Source organism: Microcaecilia unicolor, chromosome 2, assembly GCF_901765095.1.
Source record: "Microcaecilia unicolor chromosome 2, aMicUni1.1, whole genome shotgun sequence".
Taxonomy (NCBI): Eukaryota; Metazoa; Chordata; class Amphibia; order Gymnophiona; family Siphonopidae; genus Microcaecilia; species Microcaecilia unicolor.
This window is the reverse complement of record NC_044032.1, coordinates 484584251-484608402: the sequence shown is the minus strand read 5'-3', so window position 1 is coordinate 484608402 and position 24152 is coordinate 484584251. Positions and strand designations below refer to the sequence as shown.

The 24152-nt window shown below is 43.9% G+C and overlaps 1 protein-coding gene across 2 annotated transcripts in view; it reads left to right on the top strand.

Annotated features, from left to right (window-relative positions):
- SLBP (stem-loop binding protein) overlaps positions 1-8072 on the top strand; it is an 87268-nt gene extending 79196 nt beyond the window's left edge. Inside the window, exons 7-8 of one of the 2 annotated variants that reach the window (XM_030191091.1) lie at positions 693-771; positions 5941-8072. In XM_030191091.1, coding sequence (XP_030046951.1) covers positions 693-771; positions 5941-6054 — 193 coding nt within the window. In that variant the 3' untranslated portion in view covers positions 6055-8072. Of the gene's footprint in view, positions 1-689; positions 772-5940 lie in introns of both variants that reach the window. The other variant, XM_030191090.1, reaches the window with a different exon arrangement.
- The last annotated feature ends 16080 nt before the right edge of the window (positions 8073-24152 follow it).

Genomic DNA, 24152 nt, shown 5'->3' with positions numbered 1-24152 from the left:
TGGCAGATTGGAGGCAGTATATATACTATCCTGATATTGTATACCACTCTCTTATATGGAAGCCTTAGAAAAAAAAGGTTGCCCCTATTGGTAAAACACAATTTAAACTGTAAGAAGGTTTATGCATTTGGGTAGCATATGATAACATCCGGAACATTAACACCCTCTGCCCACAAAATATAACATTTTTCCTTTTAAAATAAGCCTTCTAAATCATTTTATTTGTCATTGGAGAAAGACCAATAGGTTGGGTCTTGTATTCTGTGAGTCCTTTAGGAAGCAAATCAATTAAAGTATGTGATCTAATCCCCCTTCAGTCTGTTCCTCCACATGGGCTAGCTTTGGTATATAGTAACAATTAAACAACATCAATTAAGGACAGACAACACCTCAGAAAAAAAAATTCTAGAGAATTTCTGCTGAAAGCAGTGTAGATAGCAGGAAGATTACACCTAATACATATACATACAAGGATGTGTTTAGACAGGGGAATTCCTTAAGTGTAGGTAGTGTGAAATATGGATCTCTAATCATATGGGATCACCAAATTACAGTTTAGTTCTTTTGTTCATTCCTATAGAGGGTGAGGTTGGTTTTTTTTTTTTTTTCATTCACTTAATTTTCTTTATAGCATCAGATTTGTAAGTTCCACATTCTGCATTCCGTAATGCTATTTCTTTCTGGTTTAGCAGCACAATCCTTGATAATATGGAAACCGAGTCTGTAACCAGCAGCTCTGCAGAATCTCAGTCCAGCTCTCAAGGCATTTATGTAAGTAGGCCTCCTTTTTGGTTGACTTTTTATAAGGCAGCTTTACAGCATGTTTAATGCAGTATTGAAATCTTAATTTAATATATTGCAGCATGTTCAAATGTAGTGACTTAAGCTCCAGGGGGAAGCTACATTAATCAAGGATTAAGATTTTTTGTGTTAGCTTTTTAAAGTTTTGAGTAATTTAATCTTGGCAATTAATCCTCTTTGAAGTTGTATCATCCAACCAGAACACCGTGTTTTCTGTCTTGAAATTCTCTGTTTTTGTGTAATCAGATTAGAGGAATATAGGATGTTAATTTCTAGAGTAATGAGGCTGAAATTATGAAACCCTTTACTCTTAGGTTTGAGAACATTACAAAAACCTGATTTATTGAAAAAGGGCTTAAATACATTTTGTTTGAACAGTTAAGGTGTTGGCTAAATAAAACTGTAAGCTTTGGCTGTGAAATATGACTGAGGAGCTTTTATAAGTCAGCTGAAACAAAATGGGAAGAGAGTTGTATTGCCTTTTGTTAGTGATTGTGTTGTCTTGTTTTTAAATTGATCCACGTAGAACATTTGTGTTGTGTGTAATATACGTTTTAAGTAAATAAAAGCACTCTAGCTGGCAGCAGGGTGTTGGTTCAGTCTTTTCCCTTCCACACCTAACAGGGTAGTCTGGTTTTAATGTGGAACATGGACCCTTTGTCAGGGATGTTAACTTCCATCTTGGAGGGTTGCAACCAGTTAGGTTTTCAGGATATCTCTAATGAATATGCATGAAAGAGTTGCAAACACATACTACATTGCATGCAAATATACCTCATATATTACATAAGAGTAGGCAAACTGGGTCAGACCAATGGTCCATCCAGCCCTGTTTTCCAAACAGTGGCCAAGCCAGGTCACAAGTACCTGGCAGAAACCCTAATTGTAGTAACATTCAATGCTACAAATCCCAGGGCAAGCAGTTGCTTTCACATGTCTGTCTCAATTGCAGACTATGGACTTTTCCTCCAGGAACTTGTCCAAACCTTTTTTTAAACCCAGATACACGAACCACTGTTACCACATCTCCGGCAAAGAGTTCCAGAGCTTAACTATTAGTTGAGTGAAAAAATATTTCCTCCTATTTGTGTTAAGTATTTCCATGTAACCTTGTGTCCCCTAGTAAGTACAATCTACTTGTTCTACACCACTCGGGATTTTGTAGACCTCAATCATCTTCCCCCTCATCTCTCTTTTACAAGCTGAAGAACCCTAACTAGCCTTTCCTCATTCGAGAGGAGTTCCATCCCCTTTATCATTTTGGTCGCTCTTCTTTGAACCTTTTCTAATTCAGCTATATATTTTTTTTGAGAGATGGCGACGAGAACTGAACGCAGTACTCAAGGTGCGGATGCACCATGGAGCGATATGAAGGCATTATATTGTTTTCGGTCTTATTCACCGGAATCCCTTTCCTAATAATTCCTAGCATCCTATTTGCTTTTTTTTTTTGGCCATTGCTGCTGCAAACTGAAGTTTTCAGCATATGCTCAGAGGACAAGCAGGCAGAGTCATTCTCGCAAGTGGGTTAACGATCCGCGTCGGCCCGGGAATTGGCATAATGAATAGCAAAAAGAAAAACTTTGCTAGAACCTTCTGGTGTGCATGCTGCACCACGCATGTGCAGAGTGCCTTCCCACCTGCTGCGCAACCGCGCTTCTCAGGTTTTTTTTTTCCTCCACATGAGGAGCAGCGGACTTTTTGCCATCTCTCCTTTCTTGCGCCTTTTTGTGCTTTTTTTCATGAAATTTTTTCATGTTGTTCTTCCACTTACTATTGTGTTAAAAAAAAATAAATAAACCCCATTGTACTTTGTTTTTTGAGCCCACACATGTTTTTTTTTCTTTGTTTTACGTCGCAGGCCGCCCTTAGGCCTGCTTGGTCGGGCTTCCCATTTTTGTGCTTTGTTTGGCACAATCGAGTCTTTTAATTTTGCTGAAGTCATTTTCCGTTCCATGTCATTGAAGACTCCCAGTGGCTTCAAACGTTGTACTCTGTGCAACCAGACCATCTCTGATACTGATACACATTCTTGGGGTTTTCTCTTGGGGTTTTCAGTGTCTTGGGCTCAACCATAGCGCAGCAAATTGTCCTTTGTCTTCGTATGAAGAAAAGATGCAAATTTCCTGAGAAGCTGAGAAACATTTTGGAGCTCGGTCTGGTACTTCGGCATCAAGGTCAGCGGCGTCGATGTTGGCGTCATGGGAGGCATCGACATTGGGAGTCGAGGTAGGGATGGCTGCTGTGAGGCCCAGAAAAACTGAGCAGTGAGGCGTTGAGTGGGTCTCCACCTGTCTCGAGGCCTCCTGCTGTGGAGACCCCCCGGGACCGGCCTTCGTCAGACCCAACCCCAAGGCGATGGGAGGATTCAACGTCATCCTCATCGGCACCAAGGAGTCTCAATGAGGTGCATCGGGTGAAGGCCAAGAAACACCGACACCGATCTCCTTCGGCACACGGTGCTGGGAGCTCTGGTGCGCCGAGGGATCTGGCTCCGGGGAAGCTTCTGCAACCTGATGTCCAACCGGCCCCATTGCCTTTACCGATGGCGGCTCTTGACGAATGTATCCAGGCCTTGCTCTTAAAACTTTTGGAAGGCTTATTGCACCAATCTGCCATCGGGGTTGCTTGCCGTGCCTATTGCTGAAACCCCATCTGGCCCATGGTGGGGCGCTGGTGTCTATTGCCACCCAGGCCGGTTGTTCTTCGACATCAGTGGAGGAAGCTTCACCAGAGTCAAGGCAGGAACCGACTCCTCAAGGCCATGGGTCCTCGATGTCGAGGCGGGGCCCGGTCTCTGACATCCTTGAGGGACATGCTGTCTGATACAGAAGAGGAACGCTCATGGGGAGTCAGAGAAGGATCCCAGGTACTTTTCCTCCAATGAGTCCTTTGGGATCCCTTCTGAACCTGCCCCTCACTCACCTCATTTGTGCGGGAAATGGCTGAAGCCATACTCTTCCCTGTAGAAGTGGAGGATGAACCCAGAGCTAAGATGCTCGAGTTCCTGGACTACACCTCTCCATCTGAGGAGGCAGTGACAGCTCCTCTTCATGAGGTACTCAAGGCTCCCTTAGAGATCCTATGTACTTGTCCCAGGCTGCTTTTTCAGTTTAATTTCTTGTTTAGCTATTTTTCAGCAAAAGTTGTTTAATGCTTTCAAATTGAGTTCCTTTTTGAATATAATGGGTGACTTTTCTTAGGTTTATTTCAATGCCCACAAGGTTCTCTAGGTAGAGCAGAGCTCAAAGTTTTAGCACCGTATCCCATCATCTGGTTTATTTATTAGGATTTATTTACCGCCTTTTTGAAGGAATTCACTCAAGGCGATGTACAGTAAGAATGGGCATAGCCCACTGGTTCTGAACCAAAATGGCATACTATATAAAATATTTCACACATAAGATAATCCAGAAAAGGGGATTAAAGTGGTTTCCCTCAGGTCAGAGCTACAGTCAATTCAGGCTAAAGGGACCTGAGATCTACCAGCTGGCTCAACAACAGTGTTAACTTTTACTACTTAGTGTTCCCATATGTCTGCACTGTTTACTTTTTTTTTTTTACAGTTTTCATACCTCAAGTAAAATCCATAGTCTATTCACAATCAAAGGCCAAACTTAGTACTTTTCGTTTTAAACAAATTTTTTATTGAAAACATAGAAACAATGCACCAGAATCTTCAGTTTTACAAAAATATATACCAAAAATGAGAGAAGACAAAAATCCATAGGAGGTTTTTCTTCTCATCTCCAACTATGAAATCCATTTCCAAAACCCCTCATCCCCTATTCAATACCAACCCTTCCCATTAAGAAAAAAAACTCCCCCCCCCCCCCCCCCCCCCACCCTCTTAATCCCAGAAATACTGAAGCATAGGGAACAAAATACCTTGACTATTAAATAAAGCAACTATTTCAGGGAATTAGGAACCAAGCTTTGAGCCTGTGGGACGAGTGATTGCAAATAAGGTTCCTAAAGTGTTTACTTTTAATAGGTGTTAGATATCTATGCATTGCTACTAAATTTATTGAAAAAAGGCAAGCACTATTAAATGGTTTCTTGATAATCAGTGCTGTGATCTGATGTCTGGCAAAAGTGCTATTTAATGCAGCTGGCCACCTAGGTTGATGATTACTCTTGCGAGCAGGACCAGTAGCATGAATTGAGATGAGTTCGTAGGGGTCATATGAATATGTGAGCAGTCTCTTAAAGCAATCAAGTGGTTAATAGCAAAACGTCTTTACAGCAAAGAACCAATGTATTTGTACAGAAGTAATTATACCATTTTTAACTGGACTGAAACGTCTCTTATTTGATATGTGTAGGTATATTAGTATCTGGTAGTGTTCTGAAGGCAAAGAAAGTGGGAATGTCTCTGCTTTAGATGGCTTGGTGATTTTGGTTGATAATACATCAGTGTATGTCCTGTCAATATAGTGACCTGCTGAGCGAAAAGATACTAAAAGTGGGGTATGTGACTTAATGGTCCTCTATGTTGTGGTATAAATAACTGCATAATCCTGCAAATTTTCAGTCTCAGGAATGGACTAAATATGTCTTTAAAAATGAGAAACCTTTAGTAATGAGTAATTAACCCCAGAAATCACATACCCCACAGTTTAGACTGTAGAACATAGCAAAACATCAGGGTATTAAAAAAAAAAATTACATAGTCTCTTTCTACTGAACCTATAGTACACAACTTTCAAAAACGATATACTCCTCCAAACTTTTATAGCCTTTCTCTTTGTGACACCACTTTTGGTACCTTTTCACTCAGCGGGTCACATTCTGTTGCAAGGGTGCTCTTGCAGGAGTTTACTGTAATAAACTAATTTGATAGCCAGTTACCCCTTTTTTTGTGCTCTAAGAAGGTTCAACTTTTTAAACATTAACAAAGTGACCAAGCATTTCTAGTGCCCAGCATTGCTATTCATATACTTCCAAGTTATACACTTTTGGATACTGTACTAAGGCTGGCATAGCCAACTAAAGTGGAGATCAAACAAACTTCCACTACCCTCACTTGGTGTCCTATATTTCCTTTGGTGCTTTATTGCAGTAGATTTGTGAATAGATTAAACTTGATTCTAACCTTACAAAAAAGTGTCACTAGTAATATTCATTTGTTTTTAATAGGATGTTTACTCTGGAACTCCCACCAAAGTTAGATGCCTTGATCATCAGATGGAAGGGGAATTTAACTTAAAGGCCTGTTTGGAAGAATCTGAAGACTCAGTTTGGCTGAGCTAATGAGACTAATCTTTGGACTCCAGTGCTTTGTATATATGTATCCTGAATGTGAAATGGTGTGGTTTTCTAATCAAAAGCTAGTTGCCATTTCCAAATGTCCGCTTTATATTCCTAAGTACTGAAAAGTGATGAGCAAATTTGTGGTCTTTCTCAGCTTGTTCACAAATTGGTATTCATGTTCAAAGTATCTTTCAAGTGGCTTACATGTTTTATATTGAAGGCAATTGGCTAAATGTTTTTGAATTGGTGTTACCCTCTACATAGGCACAATTTTCCAAGAAATTGTTGTTAAAACTGTACTAGATGGCTTTTATTTTTTTTCCAGGGTTCTTCAAATATAAATGCCATGAATATTCCCCCAGCTCCACCATCTGCCTCTCTTGCTGTGTGAATGCCCTTATTGCAAAGTCTAATCTGGCAGGGTATCAGTAGGAAATAACAAATAGGTATTGCTGTTGTACCACCAAAATACAATGCCTCTCATAATACAAGATTGTAAATGCAAAATTAACTATCATTTTGTGTGCACTACATATTTTGTTGACCGGCTGATACCAATCAGGGCATCCAGCTGTGTTCTTTTATGCTAACTTGCCATGTAGAACTTTTGCTCCTAGTCATGTTTTCATCTACAGCTTGCAGATTTTCCTTTTTGCCATCTGTTTTTTTTTTTTTCATGGCTTTGTCATTGCAGTCACAGTCTTAAGTGAAAAATAACCCTGTTTTATACATGTTGCTACTAGATTGTTCCTAAGCAGTATTTGGACTAATGGTACTAAGTGCTTTGCTTTTGAGGAGCAGGTATGTGGCGTGGCATTTGGACCTTAGTTGCTCATAGTGCATTATTGCGTCTGAGCAGTTAAGCTGGCCTTAAGCTAGTCATAATCAACCACAGTATTCATGTGACAACAAAACTGCCTGTGTTCCATTTTTCATAGGGAAACTATGCCCCTAGAATTCCCTAAAACTTATTTTAAATTCTATTCCTATGTTCTGATGGCAAGGACAGTCATTTAAAGCTTTCATTTCTGAAAATTAAGGGTATCCTCTTAACTCCACATGAGACATTGTCATTCTAACTTCAGTTGTTTGGCATAAAGTGATTTAAAACTTGTGTAAAAATATGTAGTTCAGGAAATTTATTGGCTTATTCCAGTGGTCTGAGAGTTTTTAAGCTTTAACCATCTTTTGTAGAAAACTAAATAGATGCATGCTTATTTTAAACCAAGTATTTGTAAATAGCCCAGACAGTATTTCTGGTTGTAAAATCAATGTTCGTACCAGTGTTGGAACATTGAATTTTACTGCAAGTTTTCCTTTAGGATCACTTAACTCTCCTAGTTCATTGTCACTGTATGGGTATACTTGAGCAGAGCCTAGTAAGATCTAGCACAATTCGGTTGACCAGAAGAGCTTTTCTGAGCTCGCCAAAGCTTTATTGTTGATGAAATGGCCTGTGCTGGGGCAGACAAGTACCATCAAAGAGCTGCATTCTGCACTATTTATGGAGAAAATAAGAATTGGATGATATACAGCTTCATGTGCATGGAAACAAACTGAGCCAATGATATTTTTACCAAATTTCTTGCAGATGTAGTTTTGAGTTTGCTTTAAAATAAGTGTGTGTGTATCTTGCATGTTTATAGGGTAATACATGACTAACTCTTTCTCTGTCCAAAGACCTATATGTGATCACCATAGACTAGCACAAGGCAGCAAGAACAACTTGCTTACTGGCATGAATAGATAAATGTCAAAATGTATTGAAGCCCAAGAACTATTTTTTGTTTATGGCACATTGTTTCACAATGTGTAACCTTGGGGTTGAGTGCTTGATAGATTTAAATAGGGGCCATATAGGCAAGTCATTTGCTACAAGCTGTCAAAATCAACCTACAAATAAGGTTTGGTTACAGACAAGTACTTGTCTTGACCATGTCTTTGTCTTTATTTTAAATTTGTATATTTTTAAAGTGTCTGATAGAACCACAGCTGATCACTCTAAAAAAAAAAAAAAAGTTGTAAATGTTGGTATTGTACATATTGTTTGGAATGTGAAAACGTAAGCTTAATGTTCATAACTCTTTTACCTATATCGAAAGATGTTAAATAAAACTTTTGGTCTATAACTTGATTGTGTATGCTGTCCCTAATCTCTTTATCAAATTAAGGTGTAATATTTCTACATTAATCTGTGTTTGAGTCAACAAGTTGAATTTCACTTGACATAATATATTTACAAAGATGGGAATACTATTTTAGTTCTAGCTTGCACATTTTCACTGGTAGTTCAAGCTGAAATCTGAATAATCATCTCTATATATAAAAGGCACCACCAATATTCTAAATGAAGCCTCCAGCTGGAAGTGTGAAGTGGCAGAGATACATCCGGTTTCCCCATTAGTGTCTGCCCCGCCCTCGCTCTCTCTGTAACACAAACAGTGAAGGAAAACACAGCACAGCACGAAATCACTCTCTGTAACAGTGAAGGGGGGAGGGGAGAGAGGGCAGACGCCCTCACTCTCTCTGTAACACAGCACAGCAGGAAATTTAACAGTGAAGGACTTGACTGGGAGGGGGAGGGGACAGAGCACAGGGGAAGGGAGAGAGGGCAGAGGGCAAGGACACACACACTCCCACATGCACACTCTGAAGAAAACCTTGCTAGCCCCCGTTTCATTTGCATCAGAAATGGGGCTTTTTTAAAGTCATAAAACACCAATTGCACTATAGTTGAAAGATTTCAGCCACACTGCCAGATAAGAATATTTCATCAAAATACTGAGGCAGCCCAAACTGTACCTACTAAGATCATGCCCACTAAGCACTATTAGTCACAGGAAAAAGCTGTATTTTGAGCTTTTTTTTTTTTTTTGGAAGGACAGTAGATTAATCTTTCTCCAAGGATATGCAGGATAAAATGTCTGCACTGATAAGTGATGTCATCCAGTGGAGCCTTGCATAGGAACAACATCCAGAAGTTGAACCTGCCTGCTGCCATCACGTGAGACCAAGCCAGTTTAATACTGGTGGAGAGGTAGGCAGGGCAGTGTGAATATTCATTTTACTGTCTCTGAACACCTTCTACAAGTAAGTACTCCAAGCAGGAGGCATATCCACGTTGATGGGATGCCCTAGCTACCAGACTACATGAAACAAAAAAGGAAAGGGGGGGGGGGGAGAGAAGGCTTGCAGTAGACTAGACTTAAGATGGTACTAGGAACAATTTTTTTTTTTTTTTTACATTTTTACAACATGGAACAGAAATGAAATGGCCTAATAAGTGGCGTTGGGTTCTAAACTTAGCATAAATTCTGAAAGAATATATGACCAAACTAGCTGTTAGTCTTATTCTAGACAGTGAGATGGGAATGTGTGGACTGATTGATCACATCGCTGCCCTGCAGATCTCATCAGTGATCTCTGGTGGAAGCCATGGCTATGTGTATAATCCAACACTGTGAGCCATGATATGGCTGTCCAGATTTAGCCCAGCCTACGCATAAGTGAAGGAGATGCAGACAGCTAACCAAGTTCATACTATGCATTTACTGATGGCAGCCCCCATCCTGTTGGGTTCAAAAGAAACAAAAAGCTGGGTGGACTGTGGGGGCTTTATTTCACTCCGGATAAAAGGCAAGGCTCTCCTGCAGTCTAGAGTGTGCAGTGCACTTCACCTTGTTAGGTATGAGACCTTGAGGGGGAGAGCCATTGATTGGTTAAGATCATAGGAAGGAATTTGGGGGACACATGCAGAACTTCTGTTTGAAATTTTGAGTAAGGTGGATCAGCCACCAGAGCCTGGAGCTCACTAACCCTGTGTGCTGAAGTAGAGGCCAACCAAAACTTTGTTTTTTTTTCACTAGTTTTGGCTGAAACTGAAGCTGCCACCAAAACTGAAAACTTTCCACTGAAACTGCAGCCAAAGCTCATCACGTGGTTTTGGCTGAAGCCAAAATTGAAAACTCAGGTTTGGTTGTGTGAATGTGCAAGCTCTGACAATCCCCAGCAACCCTCACTGGTTGCATTCCTCTAATCCCACAGTACCCAAGCCAGAATATAATTTATTTTTTATTGTATTTATACTTGAAACAGTACAAGCATTCAATACTTGAACAGGATACAAGGGAAACAATAAAGAGAAATAATAAAATTAAACCATTAAACCTCTTAGCCTCTGTAAGAGATCCCCATCAGAAGGCAGCCTGTTGCTTTGTCTGGTTCCGAGTTCTTTTCATTGGTCCCGGATTCACTTCTTAGGGGCAGGAGGGTTTGTAGCACAATAATACAACACAAGTGTGGCTTGACAAAAGGTATTCTAGCTAGAAGTCAGCTTTACAGCACTTAGGGTAGAGAGATAATACAGCAGTTCTATGGTGTGTCTGCCTGATACTTTTCCGTGACTCTGCATCCATGTGGAATGGATGCAGGTGGGAGGGTGTGTGTGTGCATGCGAATATATTCTCTTTTTGTCCCTCTCTGGGGTTTTAAATACTGAATTCTTACCCTACACACTGAGCTCTGATCTAATTTGGTTTGCTTTGATCCTGTGTCTCCTGATTCACCAAGGAAGTGTGAATCCCTGTGAACTAGCACAGTGGTATATTTATATTGTTTTCCTGTGCAGATTCTGGTCTGTATTGCTCGAAAGCACAGGTGTTGCGAGACATCCTCTCTTCCATGGGCATTCCTTGTCATCAGCAGCAGATGAATCCATTAACTGATGGGTTGTATCCGCCTACCAGCAGGTGGAGATAGAGAAATACTGAAGGCAGATGGGGCTAGTTGTCCAAGGGTCACTGTGGTTCTTCAGTGTTCTCTACCTCCCAGCAGGTGTGGACGTAGCTTGATCAGCTCCTGGATTTCTGCCTGGGGTGGCTCCTGTGCTTTGCCAGTTGAGCAGGGGTGTTGTGGCTGGTGGTGCCCACTTTAAAAGCATATAGGTTCGCCCTTTCCTTGCCTTACCCATTCCCCCCTCCTCCCAGAGTCCCTCTGTTGCTGCCTGCCTCCAACTTTCCTCACAGCGTTAAAAAAAAAAAAAAGGGCGCGCTTGTACAGCGTTGCTATTTCTGAGGCTTTCTCCAGAGTCTGGTTCAGTGCAGCTTGACCGGAGCTCGTTGACTCGGTCTTCGGAGGTGAGAGTGGTGCCCAGCTCTGGGGAGGTTCCCACAGACAGCGTTCCAAGCGGGATGTTTTGGCGCGAGGCTGCCATTTTATTGCTATATTTCCGTCCAGTCGGGCGATGGCTGCTGAAGGAGTAAACACAGGTCAGCAGCGGAGCTTTGCAGTACGTGCTCCTTAGACGTTCGAGCTAGTACGAGCATGGCAAGTGGTGATTCTTCCCACTCGATGGAACTGGCAGCGGGCGCCATTTTGGAAGCGCTGCATGACTCTACCCTCGCAATGGCGGAGGAGTCTGAATGCAGGGGGACGCCTCGTTTCGAGGCTGCTAGAGGAGCTCCAACCTCCAATTCTCCTAATTCGGAGACGAAGGGTCAGGGTGAGTTTTTCTCCCCTGAGTTTGTGCTACTGATGCATAAGGCCTTCATGCTGAAAAGAGCTCTGCCGCAGGTGTCTGATATTGCGTTGCATTCTGGATTCCCTCCGGGTGTTGATGGCCCAGGGATGGCTACAGATGTTATTTCTTCCGAGCATTGGAAAGACACTAAACATAGACTGGTAAATTCTCCGTCTGGAAGTGGCGCATCTCCCTCCACCACCCCACCCCCATGGTCAGGCTGTGGGGAGTCTGAGGGATCTGGCAGGCCCTCATGGATGGATGGATGATCCAGAGGAGGGTGCCTGTTTGCCACTGGATTCGGATGATCCCAGTGCGGTTCGGATTTTCCACCGCGACGAGCTGCCAGCTGTCATTGCTGATGCCTTGCAGGCCTTCTCAATTGATGATCCTGCTGAGGTGGATGGCGAGTACTAAGAAGCCTACTCAGGCCTTTCTGGTGCATGACTCCATCCAGGAGCTTATTTCAGCTCAATGGTCTGACCCCGATGGGCCTTTGAAAGTGGCCAGGGCTATGGGTCAGCTTTACCCTCTGAGTGAGGATCACTTGGCCCTTTTTGGGATGCCTAAAGTGGATGCGTTGGTCACGGCGGTGACTAAAAAGACCACTCTCACGGTAGAGGGAGGGGTCACTTTGAAAGACATGCAGGACCGGTGGCTAGAATCCATGCTGAAGCGGTCCTTTGAAATATCGGGCCTTGCCTTAAGGGCTTCTATTTGCAGTTCCTATGCAGCCCGGACCTGTCTTTCCTGGTTACAACATGCGGTGGATCAGCCCGCAGATGGTGAGGGGTCCCTCTCTGAGGTTGCCCCGCAGATGCAGTCAGCCCTGTCATTTTTGGCTGACACCCTTTATGAACTGGTCAGAGCTTCGGCTAAGCAGATGTCTGTGGCGGTTTCTGCCAACCGCCTTCTTTGGCTGCGGCAATGGGCGGCTGACATGGCCTCTAAGCGAAGGCTGGTGAGGTTACACTTTCGGGGCCTCCTGTTGTTTGGAGGGGATTTAGAGAAGATTGTTAAAGACCTAGGGGACTTTAAGCCCCAGCGGTTACCTGAGGATAGGCCGAGGCCTTCTTCCAAGGGTCCTGTGTTTCCCTCCTCTTTCAGACCTCGCTTCCGTGTAGTTCACTGGTATCGCCCGGGGCGCTCTTCTGGGTTTTCTCAACGTGCCCGTTTTCAGCAGAGGAACTTCTTTCGCGCGGACAAACGCTCCACAGCGGCCAGGTCACGACCAGGAGTTCAGGGGCGTCCTCCACAATGATGTGACGCCGGTCCACTCAATTCCTGCAGTAGGAGGACGTCTTTCCCTCTTCTCGAGGAGTGGACCAAGATTACTTCGGATCAGTGGGTCCTTGACCTGATCAGATAAGGTTACTGATTGGAATTCAGTGCCCTGGTGAGAGACGTGTTTTTGGAGTCCCAATGCGGTACTGCCGTCAAACAAGCGGCGGTAGAGGAGACCTTGCAAGTCTTGCTGCACCTCTGAGTGGTGATCCCGGTGCCTCCCGCTGAACGCGGCTGTGGCCGCTACTCCATTTATTTTGTGGTGCCTCGAAAAGGCGGGTCTTTCAGACCGATCCTCGACTTAAGAAGAGTCAATGAGGCTCTTAAGAGTGCATCATTTTCGCATGGAAACCTTGCGCTCTGTCATTGCGGTGGTACAGCCAGGAGAGTTTCTTACATCTCTGGACCTAAAAGAAGTGTATTTGCACATTCCTAGTTGGCCCCCGCATCAGCGGTTTCTCCGGTTTGCGGTGTTGGAACAACATTTCCAGTTTCAGGCCTGCCTTTCGGCCTAGCCACAGCTCCCTATACCTTTTCCAAGGTAATGGTGGTGGTAGCTGCCTTTCTCAGGTGAGAGGGTATCAGAGTTCACCCTTATCTCGACGACTAGCTCATCAGCGGATTCGGCAGACGAAAGTCGTCTTGTCACAGCCAGAGTGGTTACAGTCCTGCAGACTTTAGGCTGGGTGGTCAACATACCCAAAAGTCACCTGACCCCTCTGTCTCTTGAGTATTTGGGGGTCCGGTTCGACACGGCCTCAGGGTTGTCTTTCTCCCCGACCACAGGCAGTGCAAGCTTCAGAATCAGGTCCATCTGCTCCTGAGGATGCCTCGCCCTCGAGCTTGGGGACTTTGTCCAGCTGCTGGGGTCGATGATGGCCACCTTGGAGGTGGTTCCCTGGGCGAGGGCGCATATGAGGCCACTGCAGATTGCCCTGCTCCATCAGTGGTCTCCGATTTCGCAGGAATATCAACACAGACTAACGTGGCTCCCTGCGGCCCGGCACAGTATGGATTGGTAGCTCTCTGACAGGATGCTGTGACAAGGAATGCCACTCGTGCTTCCTTCTTGGTGTCTGGTGATAACGAATGCCAGCCTTTTGGGCTGGGGAGCGCATTGCCAGGGAAGCTATGCTCAGGGTCAGTGGACACCCGTGGAAGCGGGGTGGTCCGTCAATCGCTTGGAACTGAGAGCGATATTCCAGGCTCTTATGGTCTTCCACAAGACTGTGAAGAGGCTTGCTGTCCGGGTTCTGTCAGACAATACGACAGCGGTGGCCTACATGAATCGTCAGGGAGGCACTCAGTGCAGGGCCCTGGCCTCGGAGGCCGATCAGATTTGCCACTGGGCCGAGCTCCACCTGCAGCTTCTGTCGCAGCTCACATAGCAGGTCAGAGCAACGTGCAAGCCGATTTTCTGAGCAGGCATCAAATCGACCCGGTGGAATGGGAACTGGCAGAAGTTGTTTTTCTTCAGATTTGTGCCAAATGGGGGACTCCCGGAATGGATCTAATGGCGTCAAGTGCAAACGCCAAAGTCCCTCGCTTTTTCAGCAGACGGAGAGATCCTCGCTCGGAGGGGTTGGATGCACTGGCTCAACCCTGGCCCTCGGGCCTCCTGTATGTGTTCCCTCCTTGGCCCTTGATAGGGCGAGTCCTCCGGAGGATTCGACTACACCGAGGATTGGTGATTCTCATCGCTCCAGATTGGCCAAGGCGTCCGTGGTATGCGAATCTCTTTCGGATGCTGGTGGAGGCTCCACTTCCTTTGCCTTGGGTGCCGAACCTGTTGGTTCAAGGCCCGGTGATTATGGAGGATCCCTGCCAATTTGGTCTTACGACCTGGCTCTTGAGAGGGCACAATTGAGAGAGAAGGGCTACTCTAACAAGGTCATCTCCACTGTCTTGCAGGCCCGCAAGCGGTCTACTTCCACAGCCTATGCTCAGATATGGCATAAGTTTGAGGAGTTGTGTGTCCTGAAAGAGGTCACACCCGCGTGGGCTACGGTCTCGTTGGTCCTGGACTTTTTGCAGGATGGCTTACAATTCCATTCGGGTGCAAGTGGCAGCGTTGGCATGCTACCGAGGGAAAGTCTCTGGCTTGTCCCTTGCTGCTCATCCAGACATTGCCTGATTTCTCAGAGGGGCTTCGGCGCCGACCTCTCGTGTGGTTGCCTTGTCCGGCCTGGAACCTGGGGCTGGTGTTGAAGGCTCTCCAGCGTTCACCATTTGAGCCGCTTCGGCGAGCTTCTGAGAAGGATGTGACTCTCAAGACAGTCTTCTTGGTGGCCATTACTTCGGCTAGACGCATATCTGAGCTTCAGGCGCTTTACTGTCTGGATCCTTTTCTACAGTTTTCAGAGTCCAGCGTAACGGTACGTACAGTGCCTTCCTTCCTGCCCAAGGTGATGTCAGCGTTTCACCTGTACCAGCCCATTTTTCTGCCCTCCTTTTCTAGGGAGGATTGTCCGGATTCCTTTGGGCAATTGCGTCTTTTGGATGTCCACAGGGCTCTGTTGCAGTATCTACAGATGTCAAATGATTTCAGGACTTCTGATCACCTTTTTGTATTGTTGACAGGTCCTTGATGCGGGTGCCCTGCGTCTAAGGCCACTATAGCGCGTTGGCTCAGGGAAGTCATTTTTTCTGCGTATCTGCTGTCAGGACGGTCTCTGCTGGAAGTGTTTAAGGTGCATTCCACGAGAGCAATTTCCTCCTCGTGGGCTGAAACGGGTGTCCTTTCTCTTAAAGAGATCTGTCTTACAGCTACTTGGGCATCTCAGCTCTCATTTGTGCAGCATTACAGGCTGGATGTTGCAGCTAAGCAAGATGCGCAGTTTGGAGTGCAGGTGCTTGCGTGCAGCGTGGGCTGTTCCCACCCTACATAGGGATTGCTTTTGTACATCTCAAATGGATTCGTCTGCTGCTGATGACAAGGAAGGGAAAATTAGGTTCTTACCTTGGTAATTTTCTTTCCTTTAGTCACAGCAGATGAATCCTTGATACCTCCCTGTCTGATTTTGTTTTTTTTGTTCAGATCTTTCATGCAGATATTGTATCTCAGGAGGAGTTGGACCAGCTCTCAGAGCTTCTACATGCTGTTCTATTGCTTTATGGAGTAGCTGGTACAGGAGCTAATGAGAGAAGGAAAAATTCTTGACCTAGTCCTTAGTGGAGTACATGATCTGGGGTGGCTTGATAACAATGATCATAATATGATCAGATTTGATATATAGCTTTGAAGTAAGTATACATAGGAAATCAAATATGTTAGCGTTTAACTTAAAAAAAAAAAAAAAAAAAAAAAAAAAAAGTCTATGATAAAATGAGAAGAACGGTGAAAAAAAAAAACTTAAGAGGAGCGGCTGTGAGTGTCCAAAATTTACATCAGGCATGGATGCTGTTCAAAAACATCCTGGAAGCCCAGGCCAAATATATTCCACGTATTAAAAGAGGAAGACAGAAGACCAAATGACAGCCGGCGTGGTTAAAAAGTGAGGTGAAGGAAGCTATTGGAGCTAAAAGAAAATCCTTCAGAAAATGGAAGAAGGAACTGACTGAAAATAAGAAACAGCATAAGGAATGTCAAGTCAAATGCAAAGCGCTGATAAGGAAGGCTAAGGGGGACTTCGAAAAAAAGATTGCGTTGGAGGCAAAAGCACATAGTAAAAAGTTTTTTTTTTAGGTATATTAAAAGCAGGAAGCTGGCAAAAGAATCGGTTGTACCACTAGATGACCGAGGAGTGTAAGGGGCGATCAGGGAAGACAAAGCCGTAGCAGAGAGATTAAATGAATTCTTTGCTTTGGTCTTCACCGAGAAAGATTTGGGTGGGATACCGGTGCCAGAAATGGTATTTGACAAGTCGGAGAAACTTAACGAATTCTCTGTAAACCTGGAGGATGTAATGGGGCAGTGCTACAAACTGAAGAGTAGCAAATCTCCTGGACTGGATGGTATTCATCCCAGAGTACTGATAGAACTGAAAAATGAACTTGCAGAGTTATTGTTAGTAATATGTAATTTATCCTTAAAATCGAGAGTGGTACCAGGAGATTGGAGGGTGGCCAATGTAACGTCGATTTTTTTAAAAAGGTTCCAGAGGAGATCCGGGAAATTATAGACTGCTGAGTCTGACGTCTGTGCCGGGCAAAGTGGTAGAGACTATTATTAAGAACAAAAGTACAGAGCATATTCAAAAGCATGGATTAATGAGAAAGTCAACATGGATTTAGTGAAGGGAAATCTTGCCTCACCAATCTACTACATTTCTTTGAAGGGGTGAACAAACGTGGATAAAGGTGAGCCAGTTGATATTGTGTATCTGGATTTTCAGAAGGTGTTTGACAAAGTACCTCATGAAAGACTCCAGAGGAAATTGGAGAGTCATGGCATAGGAGGTCGTGTTCTATTGTGGATTAAAAACTGGTTAAAAGATAGAAAACAGAGAGTAGGGTTAAATGGTCAGTATTCTCAATGGAGAAGGGTAGTTTGTGGGATTCCCCAGGGGTCTGTGCTGGGACCGCTGCTTTTTTTTTTTTTAATTTTTAACAAGAAGCTTTATTGAGAGAAACCACAAAGTACAACTCAAAGCTTTACAGACACTTATCATACAGGTTCCTCTCACAATAATTTGCATAATACATAAAGACTCCTAATGCAATTTTCATAAAAAAACAATAACATTTCTTGTAACATTTAAACCTTTTATATATACCCAGTATCCCCAAAGAAATCCACCCCCCCTCCCCCCTCCCTTCCTCTTCTCCATGTCTCATCCCTAAAGAAGATTGCAAGATCCGTGTCTACGGTAAGGATTTGGTCACTGGTGCCCAAATCTGTTCCCATTTTGCTAGGGTTTTACTCTCCTTAGCCATTAATTTTTCCATATTACTTATGTACCACACCAAATTGCACCATCTCCGTATTGAAGGACATCCATTCTGTTTCCACATCCGTGCTATCAGCAATTGAGCTGCATTGAATCAGTGTTTTGCCAGCTGGCCCCCCCTGAATAGTGAGGCCCCTGATCGGTTTATTAAATAAAAACACTGCAGGATCCCATGGTATGGTACCCTCCACCCAGCCATGTAACCTGCCTCGCACCGATTTCCAGAATGCTTGTACTTTTCTACAAGACCACCAAATGTGTCCCATTGTGCCAATCTGCCCACAGCCTCTCCAACATAATTTCGATGTCCCAGGATACATATGATGTAGCCTTGACGGGGTGAGGTACCAACGATATATTACTTTTGTACAATTTTCTTGGATATTGATTGCTCGAGAGCTGTGAACTGAGGCTCGTTCCATCTATTGCCATACTTCAGGGGTATATGTCACTCCCAATTCGCTTTCCCACTTATCCCGGTGTCTACAACTAACCACCAGGGAGTCCCTCAAGTGGCTGTATAACTTAGAGATCAGTCCCTTGGACTCTTCAGTTTCCACACATAATTGCTCTAAAAATGTAACTTCCCCACTTAACTTGCGCTTCAAACCTGCTGTCTGAAGAAAATGAATAATCTGATTATATGCATATTGGTCTTGCTGAGGTAAGTCATATTCAATAGCCAACTCCCCGAATGTAATGAAGCGCTCATCTTTCATTAACTGCCCCCACCATATCAATCTATTTTTCCGCCATTTAATAAAAGGAGACATTGTGCATCCAGGAGGGAATGCCGCATTATAGGCTATGGGTGTTAGGCGTGATTCATAGAATCCCTTCATTCTCTCTAATTTGTCCCAACAGGAAAAGGTGTACTGAATGATCGGATTTAGGGGTTGAGGTAAGTACCGATGTCTAGGTGCCAACCAAAGTAGTTGTCCCAACCTTAGGGGGCTCTGTATCATAAACTGCTCTATCCTAATCCAAAGCTTATGGTCTGACTCATGGAACCACTCGATTGCAGCTTTCGCTTGGGCAGCTCTGTGATATAGCCCCAAATGTGGTACCCCTAATCCACCCTTACTTTTCCTAGCTGCATATAAAAGGGACCTAGGGAGACGAGCCCTACGACCCTGCCATATAAAGTATTCTATTCTGGTTTGAAGCAAGTGAAGCATGCGGTTATTAATTGGAAATGGTATAGACTGAAATAGATAAAGCAGACGTGGGAGAATATTCATCTTCACAGTTGCCACTCTCCCAAACCACGAGAGATGTAATGGATCCCATCTATCTAAATCTTTCCTAATTTCCTTAATTAAGGGCAAATAATTGGCTGCACTCATGTCATTCAATTTGCAGGTAAGTACCACCCCCAAATACCGTAGTCCCTGAGTGACCCAGGTCAACGGGTAAGTCTGACAGCAGGTCTGATAGTCTCTTTCCTCCATCTCCACTGCCATGGCCTCAGTCTTTGTATAGTTAATTTTAAAGCCTGATACTTGGCTATATGACTCAATCTCAGTAAATACTGCTGGCAGAGATGTTAAGGGAGAGGTTAAGGTCAACAATGTCATCTGCAAAAAGGGCAATTTTTGACTCCCACCTCCCCGCCTTCACCCCTTGGACTGCCGGATTGGATCTAATATTATGAGCTAAAGGTTCCATTACAAGAGCAAATAATAAAGGGGAAAGTGGGCAACCCTGACGTGTTCCTCGAGATAACTCAAAAAAGGGGGAAGAGTTACCATTAATCTTGACGCATGCCCTAGGTGTAGTGTATAATTCTTGTACCAGCCCTCTAAACATAGGTCCAAATCCAAACTTCTGTAAGACCGAGTGCAAAAAAGACCAATGCACCCGGTCAAAGGCCTTCTCAGCGTCTATACTTAGCAGACAGCATGAGGACTGTTGTTGCGCCAAGTATATGACATCCATCGTCCTCCTAATATTATCAGAGGCTTGTCTGCCCATTATAAAGCCTACCTGATCAGAGTGTATTAGAGTTGGTAAAATATTTACTAACCTAGTGGCCATCACTTTAGCTAGGATACGTACATCAACATTTAGTATAGAAATCGGGCGGTAAGAAGCACATTCAGTTACCTCCTTGTTGGGTTTGGGAATAACTGCTATCCATGCATCCTTCATGGTTGGAGGCAAATTCCCTCCTTCCCTAACAAAATTCAGAACCTCTGTCAATATAGGCGCAAGATATGGAGCAAATGTTTTGTAATAGTCTCCAGTATATCCGTCCACTCCCGGAGATTTGCCTGTCTTCAATGTCTTGATAGCTTTGAGTACCTCCTTAACCTCTATCGGAGCCTCCAATTTGCTCCAATGCTCCGGGAGCAGAACTGGGAGATTTATTTCCTCTAGGTATGCCTGGATAGCAGTATTTTGTATAGAGGGATCTTTAGTATATAGTTCAGCATAAAATTCCCTAAATCGCTCCCTGATAGCCTGAGATGTGGAAAGAGTTGTGCCCCTTCTATCTTTAATCCGGAATATGTTTCTGTCCATCCTAAGTTTACGTAAACGAAGTGCCAGTTGACGGTTAATTTTATTTCTTCCATTGTATGCATGGAGACAGAGTTTCTCATTAATAAAATCAAGGTCCCTAAGGAGCAGCTCATCTAGTTGGAGCCTCGCTTCCTGAAGAGATCTATATATCCTAGAAGAGCCTGTTCGCTTATGAATAGCCTCAAACTCCTCAATCTTGCCCCTCCAGTACCACTTCAGCGATTCCCGGTGTCGCTTAAGGTGACCCGCCACTGTCATAAAGTGGCCACGTGATACCGCTTTCAAAGCGTCCCAGACAACAGCAATGGAGGGGCCTGAATCCAGATTAAAGTTTAAATATTCTTTAAGCATTTTCACATAGTCTGCACAGATGTGTTCATCTTTTAGCAAAGTGTTATTAAAGGTCCACCTTTTCTGTCCATCATCTACCTCTGAGAGGGACAGTAATACCTCACAGGGAGCGTGATCTGAAATAGTAATATTTCCAATTTGTGTATCTTTCACTTGTCCTCCCAGTAGTTTATCTAGGAAGAGAAGGTCTATACGGGAGTATGAAGCATGTACTGGGGAGTAGAACGAGTAGTCCCTGTCTAGGGGGTGCCCATCCCTCCATGTATCAAAGAGACCCATCTCTTCCACCCATGTAGCCATCTGACCTGCCAGTGTTCTATCCGCTCGGGAGACAGATCCCGATCGATCTAAGTTCGGGTTCATGGTAGCATTAAAATCACCTCCCAATATGAGTTGGCCTCCTACCATAGGTCTAATATTCCTCTTTAGTGTTTTTAAAAAGGAGGTTTGGTTTGCATTTGGCCCATATATGGATCCTCAAGTGTATTCCTTTGATTCCAACATTCCCCGAATGAGAAGGTATCGCCCTGCTGGGTCTCTCTTAATTTGCTGAACTTGTACAGGTATACTATCATGAAAGAGCAATGCCACTCCTCGCTTCTTACTATTTGCAATATCAGAAGCAAAGTAAATTTTTGAATAGGAGGCAGGGTGAAACAAATGTTCATGCGCTCGTTTCAAATGTGTTTCTTGTAACATTACCATCTGTGGATGCAATCTGGCTAACTCTTGGTATATCAACTGTCTTTTTCTCGGAGAATTTAAACCCTTAACATTCCAGGTAATTATTTTTAGATCTGGTAGCATCTAACTCCCTGAAGTAGAGAGAGGCCTGGACCAAAGCATATAACAGCACCTATAATAGAACCTTCCCCACTTACAGATATAGAAGAAGAATAACACCTCCCACCCACCTTCCCCCTCCCCTACCCCAACAATGTGTTCCATGTGGGGAATGCAGAAAACAAAAAAAATACTTCCCACACTTACCCACATTAAACTCCCAACAAGGACAACAGCCTCTCCCACAGCCCAACTTCCTAACTTCCCTTCATCCCTGAAATACGACCCTCCAGTTCAATACAAGTGCATCTTCCCTCTCACTTCTCTGTGTGCACTCTCATCATGAATAACAAAACCTTAGTATTGTCCCAGATCATGTCACGGATCGTGTTGTCGTCTTTCGTAGTTTCTTTGCTTTATTGAAGACTTGTTTCCATTGATGAACTTTATCCCGCGCTTTGCTGGCCTCTGTTGTCTCCTCAGCTTCTGTTTCCATCAGGCCTGCCAGTTGAAGGAGTTGTTTCGCATCCACTACTGTGCGTACTCGGTGTGATTTGCCTGCTATAACAAAGCAAAGGGCAAATGGGAAGGCCCATCGATATTTAATGTTATGTTTGTTCAGAGTGTCCAGTATTGGTTTCATCTCTCTACGCCATTGCAACGTATATGCTGATAGATCTTGATATACTGTTATCAAAGTGTCATTATACATCAGTTCTTTCTGCTGGCGTGCTAAGGCAAGTAATTGCTCTTTTTCAGAGAATTTCCAAAACCGAACAATAATGTCCCTTGGTCTGTTGGTTTGCGGATTACCCAGTGCTCTGTGGGCCCTCTCGACCTCTGGTAAAGGCGTATCTGGCTGCGCCGCTAGGAGTTGTCCACAGACCTCTTGTACAATTTTCAGAACCTCTTCCTGGGTCCCCCCTTCTGGCACCCCGCGAAATCGCAGATTTTTACGTCTACTGCGATTTTCAATGTCGTCTAGCTTATATTGTAGTTCAGACATCTGCGTTGTAATTCCTTCCTCACGTTGATGCATTTGTTGTACTACTTCCACGTGCTCATCCATCCGCACTTCTAGATCTTCAATACGGGTACCTACTTCTTTAAGTTCACCTCTTAAATTATCAATGCGCTCTACTATGTCCACTTTCATATGAGCTAAGTCCTTTCTCAAATCCATAAGCAAACGGGCAGAGTGCGACTTCCTCACACTGCCTGTGTCCTCTTCCGATCTTTCCGACTCGAAATCTGAGGCCTCTTCGAGGTGCGGGGACACATGGCGCGAGGGTGTTTTAGATGTACGCTGGCTACTGCGCATCGCGCTTTTTCGCCTCTAAGTTCTTCAATTTTTGCGCCATGCTGCCTTCCTACCTTTCGATCAAGGTTCTGTCCGCGGGAGAGAATCAAAGTTCGTCGTATTTACTGCTAAAGTTCGCTATTTTAGCTGGATTGTTCGGGCGCTACAAAATCAGGCTTCCATCGAGGACAGTGACGTCACCGGAAGTCGGGACCGCTGCTTTTTAACATATTTATAAATGACCTAGAGATGGGAGTAACTAATCAGGTAATTAAATTTGCTGATGACACAAAGTTATTAAATTGCAAAAGGATTGTGAAAAATTACAAGACAACCTTATGAGACTGAGTGTCTAAATGGCAGATGACATTTAATGTGAGCAAGTGCAAAGTGATGCATGTGGGAAAGAGGAACCCAAATTAAAGCTACGTCATGCAAGGTTCCACATTAGGAGTCACAGACCAAGAAAGGGCTCTAGGTGTCGTCGATGATACGTTGAAACCTTCTGCTCAGTGTGCTGCTGCGGCTAAGAAAGCAAATAGAATGTTAGGTATTATTAGGAAAGTAATGGAAAACAAAAATGAAGTTATAATGCCTTTGTATAGCACCATAGCGCGACCGCACCTCGAATATTGTGTTCAATTCTGGTCGCCATATCTCAAAAAAGATATAGTGGAATTAGAAAAGGTGCAGAGAAGGGCAACAAAAATGATAAAGGGGATGGGATGTCTTCCCTATGAGGAAAGGCTAAAGCGGCTAGGGCTCTTCAGCTTGGAGAAAAGGCGGCTGAGGGGAGATATGATAGAGGTCTATAAAATAATGAGTGGAGTTGAACGGGTAGATGTGAAGTGTCTGTTTACGTTTTCCAAAAATACTAGGACTAGGGGGCATGCGATGAAGTTACAATGTAGTAAATTTAAAACGAATCGGAGAAAATGTTTCTTCACTCAACATGTAATTAAACTCTCAAATTCGTTGCCAGAGAATGTGGTAAAGGCAGTTAGCTTAGTGCAGTTTAAAAAGGTTTGGACGGCTTCCTAAAGAAAAAGTCCATAGACCATTAAACCTTTTGGCTGAAAACAAGGCAAAAATTTTTTGGACCAGTTTCGGTGCTGCCACCAACACAACCTTCCAGGTTAGGTACTTCAGATAACAGGTGTCAAGTGGCCCAAAAGGTGCTTTCAGCATCTGGGTCTGAACTTTGAGATCCATGACACTGTGGGAGGCTTGACAGGAGGTCTGAATAACAGCAAGCCTCACATAAAGCAAAGAACTAAAGGCTAAACAGATACGCACTTACTCTCTATATGGTGATAAGCTCCAACTGCACTGAGATGAACTTAGAGTTGGTCTTTAGACCAGACTCAGAAGTGTAGAAAGTATTCAAGCAGTTGTGTAGGACAGGAGGAAGGGTCTAGGGCCTTGCCCCTCACACCAGAAGGCAAACCTC